At 44.9% G+C, this 25,806-nt stretch overlaps 2 protein-coding genes across 3 annotated transcripts in view; one reads left to right on the top strand and one right to left on the bottom strand.

Moving 5' to 3' along the window:
• LOC118641794 (katanin interacting protein) overlaps positions 1-4,771 on the bottom strand; it is a 203,788-nt gene extending 199,017 nt beyond the window's left edge. Inside the window, exon 1 of the mRNA XM_036279354.1 lies at positions 4,755-4,771. Within this exon, the coding sequence (XP_036135247.1) occupies positions 4,755-4,761 (7 nt within the window). The 5' untranslated portion in view covers positions 4,762-4,771. The remainder of the gene's footprint in view (positions 1-4,754) is intronic.
• A 271-nt stretch (positions 4,772-5,042) lies between these two features.
• The window catches only part of GTF3C1 (general transcription factor IIIC subunit 1), a 71,898-nt gene continuing 51,134 nt past the window's right edge, over positions 5,043-25,806 (top strand). Inside the window, exons 1-6 of one of the 2 annotated variants that reach the window (XM_036278983.1) lie at positions 5,043-5,263; positions 8,248-8,457; positions 13,439-13,615; positions 14,789-14,932; positions 16,961-17,057; positions 20,827-20,950. In XM_036278983.1, coding sequence (XP_036134876.1) covers positions 5,043-5,263; positions 8,248-8,457; positions 13,439-13,615; positions 14,789-14,932; positions 16,961-17,057; positions 20,827-20,950 — 973 coding nt within the window. Of the gene's footprint in view, positions 5,264-5,306; positions 5,357-8,247; positions 8,458-13,438; positions 13,616-14,788; positions 14,933-16,960; positions 17,058-20,826; positions 20,951-25,806 lie in introns of those variants that run through there. The other variant, XM_036278984.1, reaches the window with a different exon arrangement.

Raw genomic sequence — 25,806 nt, 5'->3', positions numbered from 1 at the left:
GCGTCCGCCTGCGGTCTGGAGAGACCCGGGTTCAGTTCCCGCTGAGGACATGTACCTTGGTTGCAGTTTGTCCCCGGCCCTGGTTGGTTGTGCGGGTGGCAGCCACTTGATGTGTCCCTTTCACATCGATGTTTCCCTCTCTCTCTTCCTCTCTCTCCCTCCCACTCTGTCTGTACAAAAAATGGAAAAATGTCCTCTGGTGAGGATTAAAAAAAAAAAAAAATCATTTTTATACACCAATGATGAACTATCAGAAAGGGAAACTAAGAAAACAATCCCATTCACAATTGCTTCAAAAAGAATAAAATACCTAGGAGTAAATTTAACCAAGGATGTAAAAGACCTGTACTTGGAAAATTATAAGACACTGAAGAAAAAAAAAAACTGAAGACAATACAAATAAGTGGAAGCATATACCATGTTCACAGAAGAATTAACATCATTAAAACATCCAAACTATCCATATAAATCTATAGATAGATTCAACACAATTCCTATCAAGATATCAACAGCAACCCTAGCCGGTTTGGCTCAGCAGTAAGAGCTTCAACCCACAGACCAAAGGGTCTTGGGTTTGATTCTCAGTCAAAGGCATGTACCTGGGTTGCAAATTCTATCCCCAGCCCTGGTCAGGGTTGTGGGGGAGGCAATCAATCGATGTGTCTCTCTCACATCAATGTTTCTCTCTTTTTCTCCCTCCCTTCCTTCGACTCTATCTAAAAATCAATGAATAAATATCCTCAGGTAAGGATTAATAACAACAAAAAAGACACCAATGGCATATTTCACAGAACTAGAATAAATATCCCAACAATTTATATGGAACCAAATAGCCACAGCAATCTTGAGAAAGAAAAATAAAGTTGGAGGATCATACTACCTGATATCAAACTATACTACAAGGCCATAGTAATCAAAACAACATGGTACTGGCATAAAAATAGACAAATAGATCAATGAAACAGAATAGAGAACCCAGAAATAAACCCACACCTTCACTGTCAATTACCATTTCACAAAGGAAGCAAAAATATACAGCGGGATAAAGATAGTCTGTTCAATAAATGATGCTGGGAAAATTAGACAGATACATGCACAAAATGAAATTAGACCACCTTCTTCCACCATACACAAGAATAAACTCAAAATGGATTAAAAACTGAAATGTAGACTTGAAACCATAAAAATCCTAGAAGAAAAGAAGGGCAGTAAAATCTCGGACATTTCTTGTAGCAATATTTTTTCTGATATAACTCCTCAGGCAAGGGAAACAAAAGAAGAAATAAACAAATGGGACTACATCAAACTTAAAAGGTTTTGCTCACCATCAACAAAATAAAAAGACAGCCCACTGAATGGGAGAACATTCACCAATGATACACCTGATAAGGGATTAACATCCAAAATCTATAAAGAACCTAAAAAACTCAAACACCAAAAAACAAACAGTGTAATTTAAAAATGGGCAAGGGACTGAATAGAGAATTCTCCAAAGAAGACACACAGATGGCCAATAGACATATAAAAAGATGCCCAAAATCACTAATCATCAAAGAAATGCAAATTAAAATCACAGTAAGATATCATCTCACACCTGTCAGAATGGCTATCATCAATAAATCAACAAGTAAGTGTTGGTGAGGATGTGGAGAAAAGAGAACCCTCAAGCACTGTTGGTAGGAATCCAGATCTGTGTAGCCACTGTGGAAAGCAGTATGGAGTTACCTCAACAAATTAGAAATACAACTGCCTTATGACCCAGTGACTGCACTTCTGGGAATTTATCCAAAAAAACCCAAAACACTTAATTTGAAAAAATATATGTACCCCTATGTTCATTGCAGAGTTATTGACAATAGCCACGATTTGGAAGCAGTCCAAATGTCCATCAGTAGATGAGTGGGTAAAAAAGCTACAGTATATTTGCAAAATAGAATACTACTTGGCCATAAAAAGGAAGGACATCTTACCTTTTGCGACAACATAGATGGACCTGGAGAGCATTCGGGTAAGTGAAATAAACCACACAAAGAAAGGCAAGTACCATATGATTTCACTCATATGTGGAATCCAATGAGCAAAATGAACTAACAAAAATAGAGACAAATTCATAAAGAGCAGGCTGACAGCTGTCAAGGGGGTTGTTGGGGAGCTGGTTGGGGGGTGTAGAGGGATTGAGCAAAAGAGAAAAAAAACTCATGTACAAAGACAATAGTATGGTGACTGCTGGGGGAGGGGTGTGGTGAGGAGATGGAGGAATGTATAGGAGGGCTAAATGTTGAATGAAGGAGACGACTTGGGGAGATGAACACAATACAGTGAGTGTACAAATGATGTGTTGTGGAACTGTGCACATAAAATCTGTATAATTTTGTTAACCATTGTCACCTCCAATAAATTCAATAAAAAGGAACAAAAAAGAATGTCATTTTTACTTGAAAGGACAAACTATAGTTATTCACACTTGGGTGGTTTGGCAGACATTTTTTCAAATACGAAAGTAAGCCTTTTACTTCAGGGAAAAACTGACAATATCTGTTGCCAACGATAATTCAAGCTTTCAAAATAGAAAACTTGTTTCCATTACCTTGAGTTTAATAGCTTCCCAACTCTTAAACTCAATTAAAAAATGAGATAGGTGGAGATATTAATGAATGTGCTTTTTTATATTGTGTAATAATCTGCCATTTGATGCTGTGTAATGAAATTTCCAAGATCAACATTTGGAAGATTTGCGTAACTCACTTAAGTAACATTTTCCAAATGACCAAGGCCTGTTATAAAAATCACACATGGGAAAATATCCAATGGAACAGCAAAATAGACAAATGGGTTTTAATGTAACAGAGCACAAAACAGTTATCAGAAAAAGGCAATTAAAATATTCCGTTACAACTGTATACCTGTGTGAGGCCTGATTTTTTCATACATATCAGCCAAAATAACAGCACAACGGTCTGGTTGCTGAAGCCAAAATGAGAGCTAAGCTCTTTTCTTTTAAATATGTTTTTATTGATTTTAGAGAGAGAGAGAGGAAAGAAGGAGAGAGAGAGAAGCAACATGAAAAACATCAATTGGCTGCCTTCCATGAGCACCCTGATTGGGGATCAAGCCTGAAACCCAGGCTTGTGCCCTGAACAGGAATGGAACCAGTGACCCTTCAGTTCATGGGACGATGCTCAACTAACTGAGCCAAACAACCCGGCCAGGGCAAAAGTCTAGCTATTTTCTATTAAACTAGACATTGAAGAAATGTGGGGAAATGTAAAATAATGCCACTATTCCTACTAATTTTGGGGGAGAATTATAGCTGTTTTTAATTAAAAGTATTATTTATATTCAGAAGTAATGGGTTGTTATTTTTAAGTGAATTAATCAATAAATGTTTTAAGATTTTTCTCAGCTTTAATTTCTAATATGATAAATATCCTCAACATACTATATACTTAAACATAGTTCTTTTCAAGTAAGAGTATAAAAGCATCCTGAGACCAAAAAGACTTGAGAATTGTTCTATAGCAGTTATTATGTTGACCTTTCTACAGGGATATCTGGCAAATGGCGTTTTATAGTAACTTTGAATACAAAGGGCAAAGATGTCTTTTAGGCACATAACAACAGACTGTGAATTTAAAAATTTTTTTTCCACGCTGCATTAAGTAGATATCAAAAAGGAACACATTCACCATTAGTGAGGGACAGTGGTAAAATGAGAAAAATTATCTAGGTTCCAACACAGAGTCTACCAGTCTCTCTAGACATTATCCTTTCCATCTACAAAATGAGATACCAGTGTAGCCTATTTTTAGATTGCTTCCAATAGTCAACTCCATGATTCTAATCAGGGATCCCTAAATGGTGGCCTGAAGCTTGCATCTGGCATTCAGACAGAATTGCCCTCAGGGTATTTTGAGAAGTGGCCCAAGAAAACAACTGGTTTCAGGTGAGTGAGAAGCCCTCCCCGCCCCTGCCCCTTTCAGAAGGATTGATTTTCAGTCACAGCCCAATCCAGCCCACCAGACTTGCCCTTGCAGATATCTGCATTTGCAACCTTTGGAAGGAAGGACCTCTAAACTCCACAATTCAGCTCCAGAGACAGAGTGACTGGGCTCCTTTCTGGCTGGCTGGCTGGCTGGCTGATTTGGAGCAAGTTATTTAACTTCTCTGAGTTTCAGTTTCCTCATTTGTAAAATGGGATAACAACACTCAACTCAAAGGGCTATTACGAAGCTTGGAAAGGTGTTGTTTGACAGCACAGAGTTCCTGGCACTGAACAGCACAAATTATTAACATCGAAGCCCAGAAGAGAGTATTCCCTAGTCTCCCCTCCCCTCCCTTTACCAAGTCCCGTTTTCCAGTAGGTTTTGACTGCACTCCCCAAGACGATGCTTACCGCCATACCAACTCCCATATCCGACAGGTCCACATCCTAGGACACACAAGACCCACTTCAGACGTCTACTTCTCCTTTCCCTACCTAAACCCCTTCACTGAGCCCCCGGCCAGTACCAGGTTCCTACACGACCACAGCTCGACACAGAGGCCAATCACCGACCACTCCTCCCAGCCTCTTCTCCCACCCCTGACCACTAAGGCTTCCTTTCTTTCAGGCCGGAGACCACCTTGGGTGAGTCAGTGGAGGTCCGGGGGTTTGTGGTTTAACAGTCCGCCGGGGGCGGTCGGGGGAAGAGGGAACCTCAGGAGAGACGGGAGAATAACTCCCCGACCTCCCAGAAGAGCCAACGAACACTCACCGTCCATCCCTAGAGGCGGTGGTTCCGGGTGCTCAAACCGGAAGCGGTCTCTGCAATGTTTGCAGTTCCCCTGGTTACGGCGGGGTTCCGGACCAATGGCAGTGGAGCTTCACTGACTGGGCCCGCCCACAAGGAGAGTGACGTCACGTAGGCGCTCTGGAACTCCTCCTTCGATCGCCAGGTCCGACCCACCTCCAGAGTTGCTGGTTGTTGTGCGCAGACGCGCTGGACCCGGGTCTTTGGCGGCTTGGTGCGCAGGCGCCCAGGTCGCCGCTAACTGAAGTAGCAATGGACGCGCTGGAGTCGTTGTTGGACGAGGTGGCCCTGGAGGGGCTTGATGGCCTGTCTCTGCCCGCGCTGTGGAGCCGTCTGGAGACGCGAGTGCCGCCCTTCCCTCTGCCTTTGGAGCCCTACACGCAGGAGTTTCTGTGGAGGGCCCTTGCTACGCACCCGGGCATCAGCTTCTATGAGGAGCCTCGCGAGCGACCCGACCTCCAGCTCCAGGACCGGTCAGCGGCTTGGCCTTGCGGGCGGGCGGGCGAGCAGGCCCAGAGCCGGGGGACTGATAGAGCCGGAGGGGACCAGGTTCTGATGGAAGGAAGGTGGGAGAAAGGAGTGGGGCGGTGGAAAAACCAAGTCTAATGGGGGGCGCTGTGTAAAGCTGATTTGGGGTCCCTCATGCCTGGCAGGGCCAAGGCGTCTGATAGAGTTGGGAATCATCTGGTGTCCTATTATGTCCGTGTGTAAGTTTAGGATGATGGTGAGCAGGACTGGGGAAATATTATTCAAGGTTCAAAGAATATTTCATCCACATAAAGTGGAGGGGAGGATTGGATTGGGAAAGCAGTTCAGATCAAGACTAGAGACAGGGCCTGGCGGGTAGCTAAGTTGGATAGAGCTTTGTCCCCGTGTGCCCCGGTCAGGGCACATACAAGAAGCAACCAATGAACCCATAGATAAGTGGAACAACAAATCGATGTCTCCCTCCCTCTCTCCTTCCCTTCCTCTCTTCCTAAAATCAATAAGTTTTTTTAAAAAGACTGGAGACAGAAAAGGAATGAGATCTGTACAACAACAAGCTCAGCAATAATAATAATAGGTAAAATTTATTCAATGCTTATTATTGGCCTGGTGTTATTCTAAGATCCTATTCTGGGAGCTTCAGGAGATTAAACTCACTTCATTCTCACAGTGCCTCTCTCAAGCGGGTGCTGTTATCTTGCCCATTTTGCAGAAAAGGAAACTGAATCATGGAGAGATAATAAATAATCTGTCCAGAGTTATGGAGATTATAAGTGTCTGTGTGTTGATTTGAACCCAAGCCATCTGTGTTCTGAATCTTTGCTCTTTTTTTTATCTTCACTTGAGGACATTTTTGCATTTATCTTCAGATAGAGTGGAAAGGAGAGAGGGAGGAAGAGAGAGAGAGAGAAACATTGATGTGAGAGAGACACATCGACTGATTGCCACCCACACAACCCCATGGGGCCGCGGACAAACAGCAACCCAGGTACATGCCCTTAGCGGGAACCAAACCTAGAACTCTCTGGTCCGCAGGCCAAACTGGCCAGAGCTGAGTCTTTGCTCTTAAGCCGTACTGTAAGGAAGAGGACAGGTTCCCAGAGGTAATACTGTCCAAATCAAGACTTGGATTTAGTTGGCCAGTTGGCAGAGTATTCTGAACAGAGAACAGCAAATGTGAAAGCCTGAAGGAAGAGAAATAAGTTTGATTGGAGTATAATACTGGAGGAAGAGAATGAGGAATAGTAGTTGACACTTATATATGTTCTTACGTGAACTGGACTGTTCTAAAATCCTGACATATAGCAAGTTATTTAATTTTTACAACAACCATAATAGGTAGGTATTATCATCCCCATTTTGCTGAAGAGAAAATTGAGGCACCAAAGAGGTTAAGTGATTTGTTCAAGGTCAACAACTAGTGAGGATGTAACTCAGAATTTGAATCCAGAAGCCTGGGTACAGAACACACTTCGTCCTTAACCAGATTGGTCTGGAGAAGTATTCAATGGTCTTTCCCCTTAAAGAGTTTACCCTTTATCAGAAGGACAGTTGGAAGCCTCTCAAGGGATGGTTAGATTAGGGGCGAAGAGTGAAGTTTAGAGCTTTGTAACAATCCAATCATGAACAAGCAATTATGGTTTAGCTTACCATAGGGGTTGAGAATGAAGAGACGAGGCAGAAGAATCAAGAGGATTGATGACTGATTGGATGTGGGGTATAAGGAAAATTAGGAATCAAGGATGGTGAACCTTTGGTTCCTGATGTTTGGGCACTTGGGTGAATACTGATGCCCTTCACTGTAGTAGGGAACACAGTAGAGCAGCACAGTGATCGAGTTTGGAGGGAGATGGGGAAGGTGCTGAATGTACTCTAAGACACCTTGTGTTTGAGGTTCCTTTGGGTTATGCAAGTGGAGATTCTGTTTAGTAAACATCTGGCTTCATGGGAGTGAAAGCAGGTCAGAGGGAGGGACTAAGCTAGACACGTGGAGTCATCCTGTATGCTGTTGGCTAGAAACATCCATGAGAGAGAGCATAGTAGGATTAGAAACCTTAAGACATGGCCCTGAGGTGCACCAACATTTAAAAGCTGGATGGAGGACTAGGAACCTTCAAAAGAAGACTGGCAATATGTGGTTGGAGAGGGAGAGCAGCAGTCCAGAGTATTGTCCTGGAAGCTGGGGAAGATGTGATTTGAGAATGGAGGGGTAAATAGTGCAGATCTCACAGAGAGGGCAAGGAAGAAAGAGTTGAAAAGGTTATATGGGATTTCGCTTCAACTAGTGCAGGATGTGAGCAAGATTTCTAAGGAGAACTTGACAAACTTGGCTGACTGGGTGAAAGAAGAAACAAGTCAAAGATGTCTCTGGTGTTGATAAGAGGCATCTGGGAGAATGTGGTACCAGGGAGGGCAAGGAGGGGCTATGGGAGGTGGGGAGAGGCAGTCATAACTTTGGTTTTTATTTCATTGAATTTGAGGTGTGCAGTAGACAACTGAAGACAAGACTGATGTTTGTGGGGAGAGGGTATTGAGGATTCAGTGGTGAAAATTGTTAACATGCAAATGGTCGTTGAAACCATAAAAATGGATGAAGGTACTAGAGAGATCATTAAAAAGAGATGGAAAGATGACATCGTAAAAGAGAAAAATCTTAAATCATTAAGTCTAAACATAGTGGTTTGGAGACTAGGCACCAGATTTGGAGGGAACCCATAAGGCCATGACTCAGGCCAGTGTGGTGATTCTGGTTCCAATATTCAGCTTCTGGAGTAGATTTGGAGGATCCTAGAAAGGTCTCTGTTTTCTGGGGCAAAGAATACTGCATGTCAAGATGATCTGAATCTGTAAGGCAGAAAAACTAAGTGATCTCACTCCCTCTCTCTGATCTCTGCAGGAGGTTCTTAGAAGTCACCAAGCCTGTATTTTTGGAAGCTGAGTTATGGCTTGATATTTATGCTTTCCTCCTTAGGTATGAAGAAATCGATTTGGAAACTGGAATTTTGGAGTCCAGGCGGGACCCGGACCCTTTGGAGGATGTCTACCCCATTCATATGATCTTAGAGAATAAGGATGGCATCCAGGGCTCATGCCGGTACTTTAAAGAGAGGAAAAACATTACCAATGACATCAGAACCAAGTCTTTGCAGCCCCGTTGTACAATGGTGGAAGCCTTTGGCAGGTAACTGACTTGCACTGTCAGAAACTCATGGGACTCGTCTTGCTTTGACGTCTGAGGTGTAGTCAGAGCACCAGGATTGGTCTGCAGCCTCAGTGTCTGCCTCAGTGTCTGTCAGAGTGCATCATCCCCACACTAAGCCAGTCCTCTACTTCCACTCTTCTCCTGTTTGGGCTAACTGCTCAAAAGAGCCTGTCATTCTTTCCCTTTGTGTCCACAGTCCTAGCACAGGTCAGCAGAGCAGGCAGCTGTCCTTTGGATTGGTGCCCTGTGCTGCCCAGCGGTCCTTTTGTGAGTCTTCATTCAGGGCCCCTGTTTCCCAGAGTGACTAATCCAGCTTGTCGTTTTCTCATTCCCTACCTACCCCCATTCCCGCCTCTCTCTCTCTTTTACTAAACAGGGAGAAGCTACCAGTGTGAGGTCTCCTAACTTCTACCTTCTTCCTGAACTTGCAGACTTCCCCAAATTTCTTTCCCCATCCCTCATCTTAGAGGAGATGAAAAACTGGCCTGTGATCAGGATACTTTTCTTTTCTCCCCTGCTCCCCAGCCCAGCTCCCATCCCTCATGCTCTCTCCTACCTCCAAGTGAGCTCCTCTTTCTCCTTTGTTTTCCATTTCTGCTGGTCTGCGGTGCTCTCTTCTCAGTACATTGATGTGATTTGCTCCTCTTACAAACAGGACCTTCTCTTGACCTCGGACTCCCTATAACTGTAGCGCGCGTGCGCGTTCTCTCTCTCTCTCTCTCTCTCACTCTCTCTCTCTGAGGCTACAGCCATGGTTTTTGGAAGAAGTAGCTACACTCACTTCACTCTTTCTCCCTCTTCACCTCCGCTCCACTCCTCTGCCCACTGTGGTTCTGATTTCTGCCTTTATCATGTCACCAAAATCTTACTCTAAGATCCCTACTAACAAGCCTTGGACACTTAATTTCCTTGACCCCTCTACACAATTAGGGACTTTTAAAGGTTTTCCCCCTGTTGCTTCCTTTTTTGTCTTGTTCTCCTAGCTGATCCTCACCAGCTCCTATATGGATTCTCAACTTCCTTTCACCCCTTACACTGTGGCTGCTCTCAGCAGCCCTATCCAGTCTCCAGACCTCCTCCCAAGTGCTATGTGTGATGTTTCAATAACCTGCCCCTACCCAGTGTGCCCAGAAGCTAGAGCATCACTCACTGTCCTTTACCCCAAACCTACCTTCTCTTCCTTTCTTTTTGCTTTCGTTTATTTATTTTGGTCTGGGGTGTAGAATTGGGGGTTTGGTGGATGAATAAAATATAATTTTGAGATATGTATTTTTGTGATTTGGTCAGTCAAGAATTAAAGTATGTGTATGGATAGATAAGGTTTGTCTGGAGGGTAGGAATGTCATTTTGTCTAACTTGAGGGTATTTATATGTGAATAAATAAGTTTTGTATGTCAAAGGGTTGGAATGCCACCCCCAAAAAAACAATTAACAAAAAAGCCCAGGTGTGGATGGGGTTTTTTTGTTGTTGTTTGTTTGTTTGTTTGTTTGTTTGTTTCTCCATTGAAAAAAATTAGACAAGTAATATACTGAGCTTGGCTATATGGTCAACAAAGACGCCATTTCAAGGAAGTAATTACCTAAAACACCATATAACCTGGGGAACCACTTTGCAAATAAATTAGACTACATCCAGAAATCTGGAGCATTTGCTCCCTTGTGATGCTCCCCCTCACTCCAAGCAGTGTCTGCTTGTAGTTAATTGCATTGTGCCAACCCTGGCAGGCTGAGAGAGACGGCACTGGGGTATCCCCGGGCCCTGGCTGTCCAAGGCATAAACTCTCTCTGGGCCCTTTTTCTCCCTGACTTCTACATTCAGCTGGCCTCCAAGTCCTGTGGAGTTCACCTTCTAACTTTTCCTCAAACCCCCTTTGGCCTCAGATGAATGCACTAGTCTCCTGACTATCTCCCGTCTTGCTCTCTCCTTTTTTTTTTTTTTAACTTTCTATACTGCATAGAGGGTTGTTTGTTTAAAGATGGAATTGTGATATTTAGTGCCCTGGACAGTCGGGGCAAAGGTTCAGTCTAACCTAATCTGCCTACAGACATGCCTTATTTATCCAGCATGGTGTTTTGTTTGTTCTCACTTTAATTACATTGCTAATATTTAAAATTCTGGGTTTCTAACTTCTCTTGAAACATCACAAGGTCTGGCTGCACTGGGTCTGAGTTTTTATTTGACAATGTAGGCGAGAGCCACGAACCATGTCCCACCCAGTTCCCATGCCCTGCGGCCTCCTGCCCTCTGACCGTGACCCATTGGGCTCTTTAGAACCTAGCTAGTGCCCACCCAGCTGTCTGACCTCAGTTCCCTCAACTTGCCACGCTTTTCACTGTGCTTCAGCCTGGGCATATTGGGTTTATCTGTCACGTTGATGTTTTTCTCTCTCTCTCTCTGTCTCCCCCTCCCACTCTATCTGAACAAAAAATGGGAAAATGTCCTTGGCTGAGGATAAAAAATGTACTCAGGTCCCAGCTAGGTGGTTCAGTTGGTTGGAGCATTGTCTGGAGCATCGTCCTGTACACCAAAAAGGTAGTGGGTTCGGATCCTGGTTGGGGGCACATACCTATGTTACAGGTTGAATACCTGGTTGGGGTATGTGCAGGAGACAGCCAATCCATGTTTCTCTTTCACATCAATGTTTCTCTCTCTCCCTTCCTCTCTCTCTCTAAAATCCACAAACATATCCTTGGGTAAGGATTAAAAAATAAATTTAAAAAAAAGTACTCAGATTAGTTTACTGCCCTGTATTATCAAATTCCACCGATTCCAATGAGCTGATGCAAAGACTCCTGCTAAGCTCGATTTGCAGACCGTGGTCACCATACAGGTTATCAAATACTGATTAAGCACCATGCAAAGTACCAGAGATGCCAAGATAAATACAAATAGTATCTACCTTCAAGGAGCTCACAGTCTACTGAAAGAGAAAGACGAGAGAATGACTCAATGATTGATGTAATAACTGCTCTGACAAAGAGCTGCTCTGGTGGTTGAGGCTATTAAATGGCATATACGAGAAACCCTAATTCAAGCCTATGTGTGTGACTAGAGCGTGTGCATAGCAGTTAGGGAAAACTCTCAAAGCGGGATTCTTGAGTTAGCGGTAAGCTGGGTGGGTGAAGGGTAAGGAAGTAGCTTCCACAAGGTTCCAGAGGTACGAAAGAGCTTGCTTGTTCAGGGAGGCAAGTGATGTGGCATATTCGTAAAGTCTAAGGTGTGGTGCAAGCTGGAAAGCAGGAGGGAGAGCTCAAGAGGACAGTGGGAGGCCACATCCTGAATGGCCTTTCAATGTCGTGCTGGGGAGTTCAGATTCTATGACATAGGCAGGGTTACAACTTCAAACCCGAAAGGCAGTCAGTCAACATGCATTTTTAGGAGCCAACTGGTGCCAGGTATATTCTAGGTCCTAGAGATGCAGCTATAAACAGAAGGATATGTTTGTGGATTTTAGGGAGAGAGAGAAACATTGATGTGAAAGAGAAACATGGATTGGCTGTCTCCTGTACATACCCCAACCAGGATCCGAACCCACTACCTTTTTGGTGTACAGGACGATGCTCCAGACAATGCTCCAACCAACTGAACCACCTGGCTGGGACCTGAGTACATTTTTTATCTTCAGCCGAGGACATTTTCCCATTTTTTGTTCAGATAGAGTGGGAGGGGGAGAGAGAGAGAGAAAAAAAACATCAACGTGAAAGGTACACATTGAGTGGCCAACTCCCACACAACCCAACCAGAGCCAAGACAAACTGCAACCGAGATATGTGCCCTTAGTGGGAACCAAACCCAGGTCTCTCTGGACTGCAGGCTGACGCTCTAACCGCTGAGCCAAACCGGCCAGGGCCTCAGTACATTTTTAAAGCAGAAAATGTGTTCCTCAGTTTTCAAACTTTTTTTTCCCAACTGATTTCTTCCAGTTTAACTTAATGAGCCTGCCTTGAGATGAGAGAGCATAGGTCCTGAGCTTGTAACATGCATACTGTCTTTCACTGTGTTCACAACCACATCTTTTTGAAGATTTCCACAACTCTGCAGAAGACTAAGTATAGGTTACAAACAATTTGAAGGAAGCTTAAAATGAAGACAGCCTCTTCTTTTTTCTCTGGACCGCAGACCGACGCTCTAACTGCTGAGCCAAACCGGCCAGGGCCAGCCTCTTTTTTCTTTTTGCCTGGTTGGTGGTAGAAGTGAAGGCGTCTGAGTGGGTGGGAGGAAGGAGAGCAGACAGTGATGTGACTGGAGGCAGACCTTGTGGTCGGGCCCTGTAAACAGCAGGCTGTGATGAGTAGGTGCTGGCTCAATCCCATGAGTCCTCATTGGTGGACCCTGGGTGACTCATTCATCCAGGAAAGGGAGCTCCTCCGATTGGGTGTATCTCGAAGCCAAGGAGTGAGTGAGTGAGGGGTATCTATCTATCTATCTGCACACACACATATGTTTATATATATTTCCATTTCCAAGAGTGTTAGGTGCTGTGAAGAATATGGGAATAATGGTCAGAGGTGGGGAATGGACTCTGGTTACCATTTCTGGGAAAGCCTGAGGCATTAACATCTGAGCAGTGACCTGGATCAGTCATTTTAGTCACTTGAAGACCCTGGGGAAGAGCAGCCAGAAAGAGGAAACAGCTTGTTTCAGGACCAGCAGCGTCACTGTGGGTCAGAGGCAGAGCCATGGAAGGTGTGTAGGGTATTCCAGGCCCCAGTGGGGAGTGGGGTTTCAGTTTGAGTGCCGGCAAGGCCTGGGAGGGTTTAAACACAAAAACGATGGCACTGGCTTTGCTCACCCTGAACACCATGCAGAAGCACTATGCCTGAAACTGGCTTGATTGGGGGATTGTGAACCTCTAAGAAGCAGCAGAAAATGTTGATTCTCCAAGTCTCTGCTTTTCCATATTTTGATTTTCTTAATATGAAAAAGTTATTTCTTCCTGTGGCTGTTTCTGATTTGCAGGTGGGGGAAGAAACTGATCGTCGTTGCCTCCCAGGACATGCGTTACAGAGCCTTGATAGGCTTGGAGGGTGACCCTGACCTGAAACTCCCCGACTTCTCCTACTGCATTTTGGAGCGATTAGGCCGGTCCCGGTGGCAGGGGGAGCTCCAGCGAGACCTCCACAGCACTGCTTTCAAGTAAGGCAGCAATTGTCAACTGGTGTATTGCAAGAATTTGTAAAACATGCAACATCTGACTGTTCATTCAGGGGCACAGACCTCTTTTCTCTTAGATTGTCAAATAAAAAATGACGGCCAACACAATAATAGCCATCTGCTGGGAACGAATGAAAATTATACCAATTTTTTTTGTCAGATCGGCAAAAAATACATTTTTTGGTATGCCGCAGAATTTGAGTAGTTTATGTGCGCTGTAAGATGAAAAAAGTTGAAAATCACTGAAATAAGGGGATGTTTTGCTTCTCTGCTTTAATTTTTTTTTTTTTTATCCTCACCCAAGGACATTTTTCCATTCCTTGCTCAGATAGAGTGGGAGGGAGAGAGAGGAACGGAGAGAGAGAGAGAGAAACATCGATGTGAAAGGAACACATCGAGTGGCTGCCACCCGCACGACCTACCGGGGCCCGGGACAAACTGCAACCGAGGTACGTGCCCTTAGCGGGAACCGAACCCGGGTCTCTCAGGACCGCAGGCTGACGCTCTAACCGCTGAGCCAAACCAGCCAGGGCTGCTTCTCTGCTTTAAATGATAGGGCTCACTGATCATTATGTCCTCTGTCTGAGCAGGAGCCTACTGGCTTGTCTTCCCTGCTCTTACCCTTATCATCTTGGCAGTCCCCAAACCATGGTGATTAGTAGTACAGTGCTTTCTTTTTGAAGAGACCCTGGGGTGGCCATATAATTTATTGTCCAAACCAGACATTAAGACTGGAAGGTGGAGCTGACCAGAAAAGATGCCAAGGAAGTGGGCACAAATTGGGACCATCTGGCAAACCAGGATATATGGTTACCTTAGTTATTGGCCATACAGGATTAGAGGTCCATGTTTTGGTTATCACCTTGTATTTGATCAATCTCCTTATTGTCTCCCACCCGGCAGCAATCCCTTCCCACTCTATTTGCCCTGGCCTCTACTTCCTTCTCCCCACCTATCTCTCCTGGAGGCCTGGGTCCTGCTCCTAGGCCAAGGCATGGCTGTTCTTTCTAAGACCATTGCCTCACAATGATTGTTCTCTGAGATTGTGTGGATGGGAGGTGTGTATCTCTGGCATTCATGTCCAGGTGAGAGGCTCTCTACATCGATGAGTGAAAGTAACCAACAAAGCAGAATGACTCTGGTCCTCCCCTCCAGGGTTGATGCCGGAAAGCTCCACTATCATAGGAAGATTCTGAACAAAAATGGACTCATCACAATGCAGTCCCATGTGATCCGATTGCCCACTGGAGCCCAGCAACACTCAATCCTCCTCCTCCTGAACCGGTTTCATGTGGACAGGTGAGAGTTATGAGACCATGGGTATTATGTCATTAAAAATCAGAGGCCAAATCAAAACACTACTTTAGCTTTTTAAAAAGATATTTACTATCTATTTCTGATGATGAAAAATAAGTCATGCTCATTTAGAAAACCCAGAAATTACATAAAAGAAGGTAAAAAATAAAAATAAAAAATGCCTCTAACCCCACAGCTCAACAATTGGGATTATTGATATATTGGTGAAATTTTGGGGAAATATAAAAATAAAATTAAGTCAAGTTTGATTTGTTATAGTGACTGAGTTGAAGCTGAATTGTATCAATTTTAAATTGTGTTTTTGTAACATGTAGCCATGTAATCAACTTGTAGGTTGAGATGGAGAGGTTCTACTAGTTGATTACTATGTTGCTATTTAGCTGTGTATCATAGTCAGACAATACCTCAAGCTGATAAAACATTCCCATCTGAGAACCAGGGAGTCTCTGGAGTGAGTCTGGCTCTTGGATCCTCCCTGTTGGGGTGACTAATTACCTGGCATAGAAATGGGGGAAAGAAATGTTCTTTCTGCCAACCTGTAGAGAAGCCTCAGCCTGCGCTTCACTACCCCATACCCTCCTTTGTGGGAGGAGCTGAGACTAGGGTGGGGTAGGGTGAAGCTGATGCAGGCCTGGAATGAGTGCCCTGGATGAATCAGCTGTGAGCCCAGTTCCTGGCCACCAGCCCTCCATGCTGGAGGTGAGCAGTGTCAAGGGAGAATTGGGGGGCATTTGGCAGACCCTTTCCCTGGATCACAGGGACTATGTGATTCTCCCCTCCCCAAATGACAGAGGTCTTGCCCTCTACCCAGTGGGCAGGCCTACCCTCCAAAAGGGAAGTAGCGTAAATACTCAGGATTAACTAAGTTTTAAAGTTTGTAGTACCCACTGCACAGCACAGTGACTTGGCCCCAAGGAAGTGCTTGATGTGCATGTGTAGACTAACTGTTGACTAAGCTTTTCCAGGAGAGAAAATGTCACTCTGAATTTGCCTTCAAATCCATGTTTTAGAAATAATACATTAGAGAGAGATATACTTTATTCATTCGCATTTTAATTAGTCATACTGTCCACCAGTTAAATACCTTTATCGTCAAACTCATAATTGGTGTATAGCCTATGATCCACAAAGAACGCAGGGTGGCAGCTATGGGTAGAAGAGAGAACAATGGACTAAATCTGTATTTAAATCTTTGCCCTGACTTAGACAGGGTCACCTGGTCTACTCTTCTATATAATGGCCATGACATAGTGCTTGGTACTAGTTCCTTTGCAGTAACTATCTGTGCTTCATTTATTCTTTCATTCCTTGAGAGGTGGTGAAAATGGAGAAGTGGGTGCAGTCTCTGGATCCCACGCGTAAGCCCTCCCTACGCCTAGACCTGTAGGCAGTTAAAGCCAAGCCCTCCTTCCCCGGCTACACTGGCTACAAGGCTCCTTTCTGCACACTCCCAGCCTCCCCCAGGCACACAGTGAAGAGCTCTTCTCTCTTCGATAGTAGCTCCTTCGGTGGCCTTTGGCTTGGAAGCGTTTTTTGTGACATCCACTTCACAATAAAATGTGGCATCAAGAGGGGTCCATCTCTCCAGTGAAATCAAGAGTAGAAACCAGGGCTTCAGATCTGAGTGGTGTCACGATCTAGTGAGGAGAGCACTGGATTGGAGGAAGGCGACTTATGTTCATATCATGGGCCTGAATCTTAAGAAAGCTTATTAACTTATTGATGTTCTTTATAGAATGACTTTGTCCTTCTTCACCGAGTGATTGATAAGGAAATATCAATCTAAACTTTAAGGTATTATCAAAATGTAATGCATTTTAAAGAATCATTTCAGTGGCATTTTAGCCATAGAGTCTAGTCTGTACACTGCCACTAGTTAGGTGCCCTTGGCCACATGACCAGCCTCTCCAGCCATAAAGTTTGGGAGTTGGGCTTGAAACCTTGCTTTGAAAAATAGGCGGTCTTTAGTGGTAGGTTTGAGAAAAATGAACCGTTTTGTGTTTCTCACAGGAGGAGCAAGTACAACATCCTCATGGAGAAGCTTTCGGGGATGCTGAGCACACGGAATAACCAGATAGAGACACTGGGAAAGCTGCGGGAAGAACTGGTGAGCTGCTGGGGCGCCCGCATTGTGCTGAGCTTACCGGTACCCCCGCGTGAAGGTCTTTGTCTAGGGGAGATCGGATGAATTGCAATTGAAAGCCTGCTATGAACTTGACTGTCTCTAACTATGAAACAAGTGGGGTTTTCCTTTGTTTAATAGAACAAAAAATTGCTCATTCCTTAACTTACATCCCTCTTGCCCTTCCCTGACCTCCAGTCTCCCCTGGGATTTACTCTAAGACCTGCCATAAAAGTTTATGTGGAGTGGTGAATCTGGGCATGTAGATTTACTTTCATAATTCAGCTTGTAATTTTGTTCTCTGTAGATTTATAGTGACATAGCAGTGACTTGACTAAGAAGGAAGTGAGATGACTTGGGGAGAAAAGCAGTTACTGACCTACTTCGTCTTTGGGCCCAAGAGCAGAGGCCTTGATGAAGTGAGAAAAAGAGGAAGAAAGCATGGTGGTGATACTGCTCCCAGCCTGATTCGAACAGTCTTCAGTGGCAGTTAAGAAAAAGCCAAATTAGAAATGGGAGAAGAACAAAATTGCCCTGTAGGTTAAACAGAACTTGAAACTTAACAATTAAAGTCAGGATTTGGGGGTAACAGAAATTAGTCTCCAAAGGAACATGGTTTAGAGTCTGATTATAGACACCAGGATAATCCTGCCTCACCCTGTGCTGCCTCTGTGAAGTTTTAGTCTCTGCTTTCGTCGAAAGAGGGGATCTGTTCCCTGTTGCTAGATGCATTGCATGCCCAAGTGTCTTTATAGCAGAGCTTACAAACTGAGGCGTGTGGGTCATATTTAGCCTGTACATTATTAAAAAGAAACTTGACCTGGCATTTTTTAAAAATTGAGATTTTTCCTAAAAATATCTAGGTTTCCAGCTTCCCTTGAAATACCAGAAGCTCTGGCAAGCCTGGGCCTTCAGTCTCGTGACCACAGGTGGCTGGAGCTAGCTGTGCACTGGCCAGCTCCCCCAAGGCCCCTGCTTCTGCGGCCTCCGACATTGAGGCAGTCAGTGCAATTTGTCCTTACTTGTGCACACTGCTGTTTGTGTAGGAGAGAAATTGTTCTCTATCATGTCTCTCTCAAAAGGAGAAAAATAAAAGGTAGATTGTTAAGGCATCTTCTTGAGAGACCCTAATAGAAATGAAGAAAATTTCTGCATACTTCGTGAGCAAATATCTGCCCACTTTGTTCTTTGTATTTCTTGTCCTGCCCATGGAGACATTGGAGATTGAAACCCTCTGCCTACTGAATCATTCAGGTGGGGAGACAGGCAGCACTATGGACTATCTAAGCAACAAGATTGAACTGTTACAGGATATTGTTTCATTTATTCGTTCGACAAAAAACTTAGTGTTTACTGTGGGTCAGAACCATGCTCCACACTAAGATGACAGAAGCTAGTGAGGAGGCCAGCTCTCACACCGGCCTGGAGCAGTCAGCTGGAGGGGCATCAGTGAGCACACACCTAGGCTGGCGCTGCTTAGAAAGAGGTGCCTGAGCTCTGTGAAAGGAGAGGTGTGCTTTCTGCAGAGAGCTGAGGGAAGCGTCATAGAGCAAGGGACAGAACTGGGCTCTGAAACTTGGGTGTTCCCAGACTAGACAAAGGAAAAGGCATTTCAGGTGAGGGAAATGGCTTCAGCAAGTGTGGAGCTCTGGGAGGCTGTGGGACTTCTAGAGGTCGGCTGGGAGGGAGAGTTGGGCCACATAAGAAAGGTCTTGAGTACCAGGTGTCAGAGTTGGGACTTTAGCCTTTAGCCTGGTAAAGTGCTGGTGGCAGTTTCGAAGTGGATTAAGTTACCAGAAGAGAAGAGTGTTCAGGAAATGAACTGGTGGACCAAAGAGAGATGGGAAGTGGGGCAGCAAGGTAGATGTTCTTGTCTGAGCCCAGTGGAAGACTGGCTGGAGATGCTTGGGAGGCATTTTGGAGGTGACACTCATTTTGGTGAGTGATCAAAGCCAGGATGTAGAGCTGAATGAAGGAGTCTTGTCTGGTGTGAATGAGCACCACCCACAGAAGTAGACAGGAACATGAGGGCCAGCTCCTGAGACCAGGGACCGTGTCTTCACTGCTGGACCCTCCACACTGGGAGAGTGCCTAGCCCACAGTAAAGGCTCAATAAGTATTTGTAACAATGTATGAATAGAGTCGAGGACAGAAAGGAACACTTTTGGTGAGGATGAGATAGATGACAAATTTGATTTTAGGATTTATTAAGTATGAGGATCTTCTAGGACATTCACTTGACAGCTGGAAATAGAGGTCAGAGTGACCTTGGCAGGATTTAGTGAACACTTAGCCTGTAGATGAGGTTGATGACATGAAAATAGATGATAACTTTGGGTGCAGGGGCTCCTATTGCCTCTTTTTGCTGGGCAGATTGTGTGAGTCCTTCATGGCAGCTCCCAGAAGGCAGGACTATATCATTCTCCTCTGCTTAGTATGGGCCAGGACTCAGGACCATATGTAGAGGGCTGGGGTTTGATGGATGAGTTTCCAAAGAGTCTTTCCACGATGCTGGGGGCACAGCTAGATTAATGATGGATGCCATTTCCGAGCCAGTGGGTTTGAATGAGCCATATGTGAGTCGTCTGTACCTCTTTGATAGCCATATGTTCTGCTACCCAACAGCTAGAGTGCTGGCTGGTCTGCGAGCTCGCTCCACCTATGTGGCAGCAGCCCACAGACATTCGCTCCCTCTCTGTCTCCTAGAATGTAAAGAAACCTGTAGGACTCACCTGACAACTCTTAGTCATGAGTGCCTCCTGGTGTTCAGTCCGTAACTTACCACAGTGGTAACTTGCCTCACTATTCCAGGGGCTGCAAAACCAGGTGCCAGGGAGGGCGGCCCAAATGAGGCAAACAGGTCAGTGGAGAAGTGTGGATTGATAGCAGCATGGAGTCAAGAAATACTTCATTTTCTTCTTAACTGCCATAAGGGACAAGCAACACAAAAATGGTGATGAATGGAAACTGACCTTCAGCCTCACTGTGCAAGGGCCGCATGGGAGTGTGAGGCGCTGGCTCCTTGGAGACTGGGGGCCTGTCTGCGGGAGCGGCTGTCCTCGGCTCCCACTGGCTGCTGCCATGGAGCACAGTCCTAGGATTTATTGCCAGGTCTTGTTTTTCAAGAGAAGCCAGAATGTGGATTTTTGTATGACATCTCTTGCTCTTCAATGTTGGCAAGTAAATTATTTTTATGTGAAGAAACTTGGCCAGTACTGGAGGCTGGCGTTGGTAACCGCCGCGGTTCAGATACACGTACAGTCATTTTGGTTGTACCTTGCAGAAATATGAGTGAGGGCTGAGTGGTGAAACTGCATAGATAAACTGAAAATGTTAAACTATTTTAACTATGTTTTGTTCCACTGCCTATGGGAGGGGTGTGTGTGTGTGTGTTAATAATTAATACACTCACTTGATTAACATCAAAACAGTATGAAAAGGTATATAGTGAAGAGTCTCCTTTCTTTACCTCCCTCCACCTCATTCTCACCCCTATATCCTTCCAGGATCTCTTTAGGAAAATCTCTCCCCCTCGTGGAATCAAAAGGTTGAATTGTTAGTATATTGCTCCGGACCTATTTTGTTTCCTTGACAATGTAGTTTAGCAGCCTTTCCTCATTAATACTGCCAGTGTGTTCTCATTTAAGATGATCAGTTAACTCAGGGCTCGAACTTGTATTCGTTTACATGATTCTTTAGCAGTTTTAGACACCTTTCTTGAACCTAACAGTAGCTTTAAATTTTGTTTTGGCAGGGACTGTGCGAAAGGACATTTAAGCGCCTGTACCAGTACATGCTGAGTTCTGGTCTTGCGAAGGTGGTGTCTCTTCCCTTACAAGAAATTCACCCTGAATGTGGACCTTTTAAGACAAAGAAAGGTAAAGGCAATCTCGGTCCCTCTTCCCCGGGCTGCACGGATGGCTTTCACTCCTCCTTTCTGAGCTCCAGCCTGTCTCATCGCATCTGCCTGCTATGGGTGATTCCGTGTATTTTCTCAGCTCTGTTCCTCTGTGCCTGGCTTAGGATCTTCTACATAGAAAGTGCTCAGGAAGTGTTTGCCGATGAAAGTGGTTCTTACTTCTGTAAACATCTCTGTGTGGCTGTCCATCCAACATCTGAAACTCGTGGTGTGCAGAGAGCCAGTTCACCTTGTCCTTTTTACACTAAAGCCACTGCAGTACACTATGATCCCATTATCTAGGTAGTATCACTATTTTACGTGTCAGACAGCAGAGTAACTTACATAAGGTTGAGCAACCTGTAAGCAGGAGAAGTAGGGTTTAAACCTTCTAAAAAAGTTAAACTAAGGACAATGGACAGCTTTTAAAACCTTCCTTAGTCCTTTATTTTTCTCTGTTCGTGATTTTTGTCCCATACTGTTTTCCTTTCCTGATTAACTAGTCATTGAAAAAGCTGAGGGTCAGAGCTATCAGTAAAAGATGATAGATCCTTCCCAACTCAAATTCCACTCTGAGGATGGCAAGGGATATAAAAGGAGTAGATCCCTAAATATAAAGAGAAGAGGATGGTGAATGACAGCAGAAAGTCATCAACAACATCTTGGTGCTCAAGGCAGATGGACAAACGGTAACTGACTGAGCGGACTGGGAAAGCCCAATGCTTGTGAAGGGCAATAGCCACGAATTGATACCTCAAAACCTGACATCCACTGAAAATTTGGCGATTCCACTAGCTTTGAAAGCACAGGAGTGGTGGGTGGAGCTGAAGACAGGAGAATTGGTCAATAGTCAGTGTGAAAAGCCATACGTATCCCTGCCCCCCTCCCCTCCTGTGCACAGCCAAGGAGGAACCCTTTCCCACAGAGACTCAAGTCTGGTTTCTCCCAAGAGAAAGTGCACCAGAGGGATTCTAGACGCACAGACATGGGACCCAGCCAGGGTCAGGGCCTCGTGCTGACAGCAGGGTCAGGCAAGTGACAGTCTCCATACACTGAAAGGTGAGAGTCTCCTCACTGCCATCCCAGTTTGGCTCCTAGGACAGCCAGACCTACAGTCCCCTAGGCCAGAGGCCAGAGGCTTCTTTTCTGCAGAAACTGACCAGTCCAAGGGAAAAGTCATCTAGATAATGAAATTTGGAGGTTTCCCATCAAAATGGCTGGCCCCTGCCTGCTCACCCTTCACAGAAGTACACTCAGTGACAGCCTGTCCCGTCCTCCTCCCCGCCCTCCAAAACACCTACAACACAGGGCTCTGGGGTAGCATTTTAGTGCTTCACCCAGCATTTGAGGAAAGCTCCAGTGTGAATGTAATAAAAACAAACAAACAAACTTAGGAAATAGAAACAAAGTAAGGAACAGACAAAAACTTAAAAAAAAAAAAAAAGAATCCTTAGAGAAAAGAAGAGATTGCATTCATGAAACCACAGCAAGAGGCTATAAAGAAAGGACATGCAGAAAATGAAAGAAATATGACTGTTACAATAAAAGATTTAGTGGAGGGAAGATAGTAAAATGAGAAATCTTCCAGAAAGAACAGAAACTCAAAAGAAATGGGAAATAGGACAGCTAAGTTGAAAATAAGAAACTGAACCGAAAAGATTTCATTACCATCCACACAGCAAAGCCTCCAGAGAGAGGGAGGACGTGTGTGCAGGGGACTGCAGCAGAGGAGAGGATGAGAAATGACACAGGAAGTTCTTCCAGATCTGAAAGACAAAGGTTCTAGGTCACAAGACCTGCCAGGTGCCTCGCATAATGAATGGAAAGAACCCTGCAGCAAGGCCCAGTATCCCGAGACTTCAGAAATCAGGGACAAAGAACCTTCAGGGAGGAGACATCAGACCGCCCAATAGTAATTGATGCTGGAAGACCTTGGAGCGAGGCCATCAATGTTCTCCAGGAAATAGACTTTCCATCTACAATTTGTTATTCAGCTTTGCCATTAACCAGGTGTGAGAATAAGGACATTTCATCATGCAGATCTGAAAGCACTGCCCCTCCCGTCTTTCATGTTCTCAGGAAGCCACGGGAGGATGTACACCATCCAATGATAGGCAGAGCCAAGGGGCAGGGGGACATGGGTGCAGGGGGCCCGTGACAAACCCCAGGGAGATGCAGGGGGAAGGCATGGTGACAGGCGTGGTGAGAGCAGCCTGTGCTGGTGACCCCGGGAGGGCGGCAGTCCACGCAGAGGCCGTGTCCTGTGCATGTGAATGTGTCTAGTGAAAGTTGTACTTTGTCAGAGTCTGAGCATGAATTTAATCGTAGGACATAGAAAACCAAGCATATGGGGGGAAAAAGGTATTAACTCCAAGGAAAACCGAAAGGTGTATAAGAACAAAAAGCTTAGGGCCTATGTGCTGGAGTTTTTGTCAGCATAGGAAATGTCTCATGGAGACTGGCTCAGGAGAACGTGTGTTCACTGAGGACAGGCCCAACACTTAGCTCTGCCTCCAGGAGGGAGGCGTTCATATTTGTTGAGTGTTTGTGAAATACCAGTCTGAGGGAACTCTGTCTCTTCCTTTATTTCCTCACTTAGTTAGTGGAATCACTGCCCACCCTGGGTGGCTTCCCTGTGCCTGAGAAAAGTCTTGTGGAGGAGTTGGTGACACAGGGATACTATACAACAGGTGCATAAACTAAGGGAGGCATGCATCGGAGGTAGGGAAGCCCCTCCAGAGCAGACCTCACCTTCGAGTCCCTGCAGTGCTACGTAAACGTGGGCCTGGTTGAATGATTAGACTCCCTCGGGAAGGAGTGGGTGGCATCAGCCATTAAGTAGGTAGGAAATACTGCTGGTCCTGTGGTGGGGAAGAAAAGGTTCCAGGAACTGAACGGTGTGCCAGGGGCTTAACTGTTAGAGGATCCCCCAGCTTTGACTCGGAAGTATGATTATCTGAATGCTTAAAATAGTCATTTTTGCTTCCTGGCCTATTGCAAGAAAGGCATTAAAAACAGACAAGAAATTTTATTTTTAAAGTAAAGAGAAGTTAAAAAGGACATACCATTAAAGAACCTTTCTTGATGGGCAGGCGACTGTGGAACAAAGCTTCTTCCAGGCTTCAGGTCCCTGGAAATGCAAACTAGTCACTTGGCTATAAGACAGCCCTGGGCTAGAATTCTTGTTCTGTCCTTTCCTGTTGGGGCAGTGACCTCTCTATACCTCAGTTTTCTCATCAGGATTATCGGGGATAATAATACAACTTTCCAGAATGCTGTGGGTCTTCAGGGAGACTGTGTACGCACAGCAGTGGCCATAGCTGGTGGCCATGTCCAGCAATGTATTTTGTTTGGCTCACAATGTTTATTTTAATTGATTTCGTTTCTGGCATTTAAAAATCAGAAATTTTACCTAAAAAGTCAGTCTTTCAATGTGTCTGTAAAAATAAGATTAGGCAACATTGAACTGCATTGTTTCCATAGCAGTTGGCAAGGCAGAGAGGTGCTTTCCCCTTTTCTGTGGGCCCACTTTGCCCATTTATTGATGGCGCCCTGCTTCCTGCTATGGAACCCACAGCTGTCTTCACTCTGGTACGTCATCCGCCTGACCTTGAAGGTATGTTCATGCTCATAGGGCCTGTCCCGCAGTGAGTGGTACTGTTTACCTTGAAGTCTGGTGCCGGGAAGGTGAGCCTCTCAGGAGGGTCCGCATGCCTCAGAGCACAGCCTGAGCACTAAGGAGACTGGTGGCTTCAGCTCCTTATGCAGGCACCCTGACAGTGACCATTAGAATTTTTAGACTGTCACACACATGCACAGTGAGTCCATTCTGACTCTTTAGGAGGCTCATCTCCTTCCCACGGTAATCTTGTTACCCACGTCTCTGCTGCTCAGGCTCAGTGTCAGCATTCCCCTCACATCCCGGGTTACACTGTGTCTCGGTTATTAGTGCAGCTGTTTTCCAACTAGGTCGTGAAGGTGGTGGCCACACCTCTCGTACTTTCTGTCCTTAATGCCTGTGCAGTGTCTGCTTGGAACAGAGCAGGTGCTGAGTAAATGTTTAGCAAATGTAATTTAATTAGGTGCCACTTCAGTTACTTCCCTGTGCTGGAGACAAGGGATAAATGCAGTGTTAGTCTGTTTTCGCCTTGAGCTATGTCGTCCCAGTTGGCAAAATTAACATCAAACCTTCCCTCTAAGGCATTCTGGAGTAGACTAGACTTAATAAATAAAGATGATGTATTACTTCATGTAAGTTTACAGGTGTGCCTGGATATGAATGAGTTGTTTCTAAAACCCCATAAACAAAGAGCTTGGACTTAGGCATATTCCAAATGCATTACAGAAAGCCACAGTGATCTGTTTTGCAAAAAGCAAAAACACCTAGGTAATGAAAACAGTCAACCTGAACTGATCCGTTGTGCAAATGTGGATTCTTTTATTCAAGTGCGTACCAGCCACTCTGTGTTTATTAAATGGTGCTGAGAAAAGGTGAGAAGAGAAATGGAAGATAACTTTGCCCTTCCTCAGCAGAGGGTCACATTGGAGCAGTGGACAGAGTGGAGCTCCCGTTCCTGTGGCTGATGCCTGAGGCAGTCCTTGGAGCAGGTTTCCCAGGCTCAGTGAGTAGGCAGTCAGCTTGGCAGAGGATGAGGGTGGGTCTGTTTATGATGTGGATTCTTCCACAGCTGTTACCCCCGGATTCTTAAAAAAATAAAAATCCAGTTCAACCAGATTTGCAGAAAACAAGATGAATATACAAAGATCAATTGTATTTCTATACATTGGTAAATGAACAACTCAAAAATGAAATTAAGAAAACAATAGCATTGCCCA

Source organism: Molossus molossus, unplaced genomic scaffold (genome assembly GCF_014108415.1).
Source record: "Molossus molossus isolate mMolMol1 unplaced genomic scaffold, mMolMol1.p scaffold_m16_p_3, whole genome shotgun sequence".
In the NCBI taxonomy this organism is placed as follows: domain Eukaryota; kingdom Metazoa; phylum Chordata; class Mammalia; order Chiroptera; family Molossidae; genus Molossus; species Molossus molossus.
Note: the sequence above shows the minus strand (reverse complement) of the source record. Positions and strands in the feature narration are given on the sequence as shown.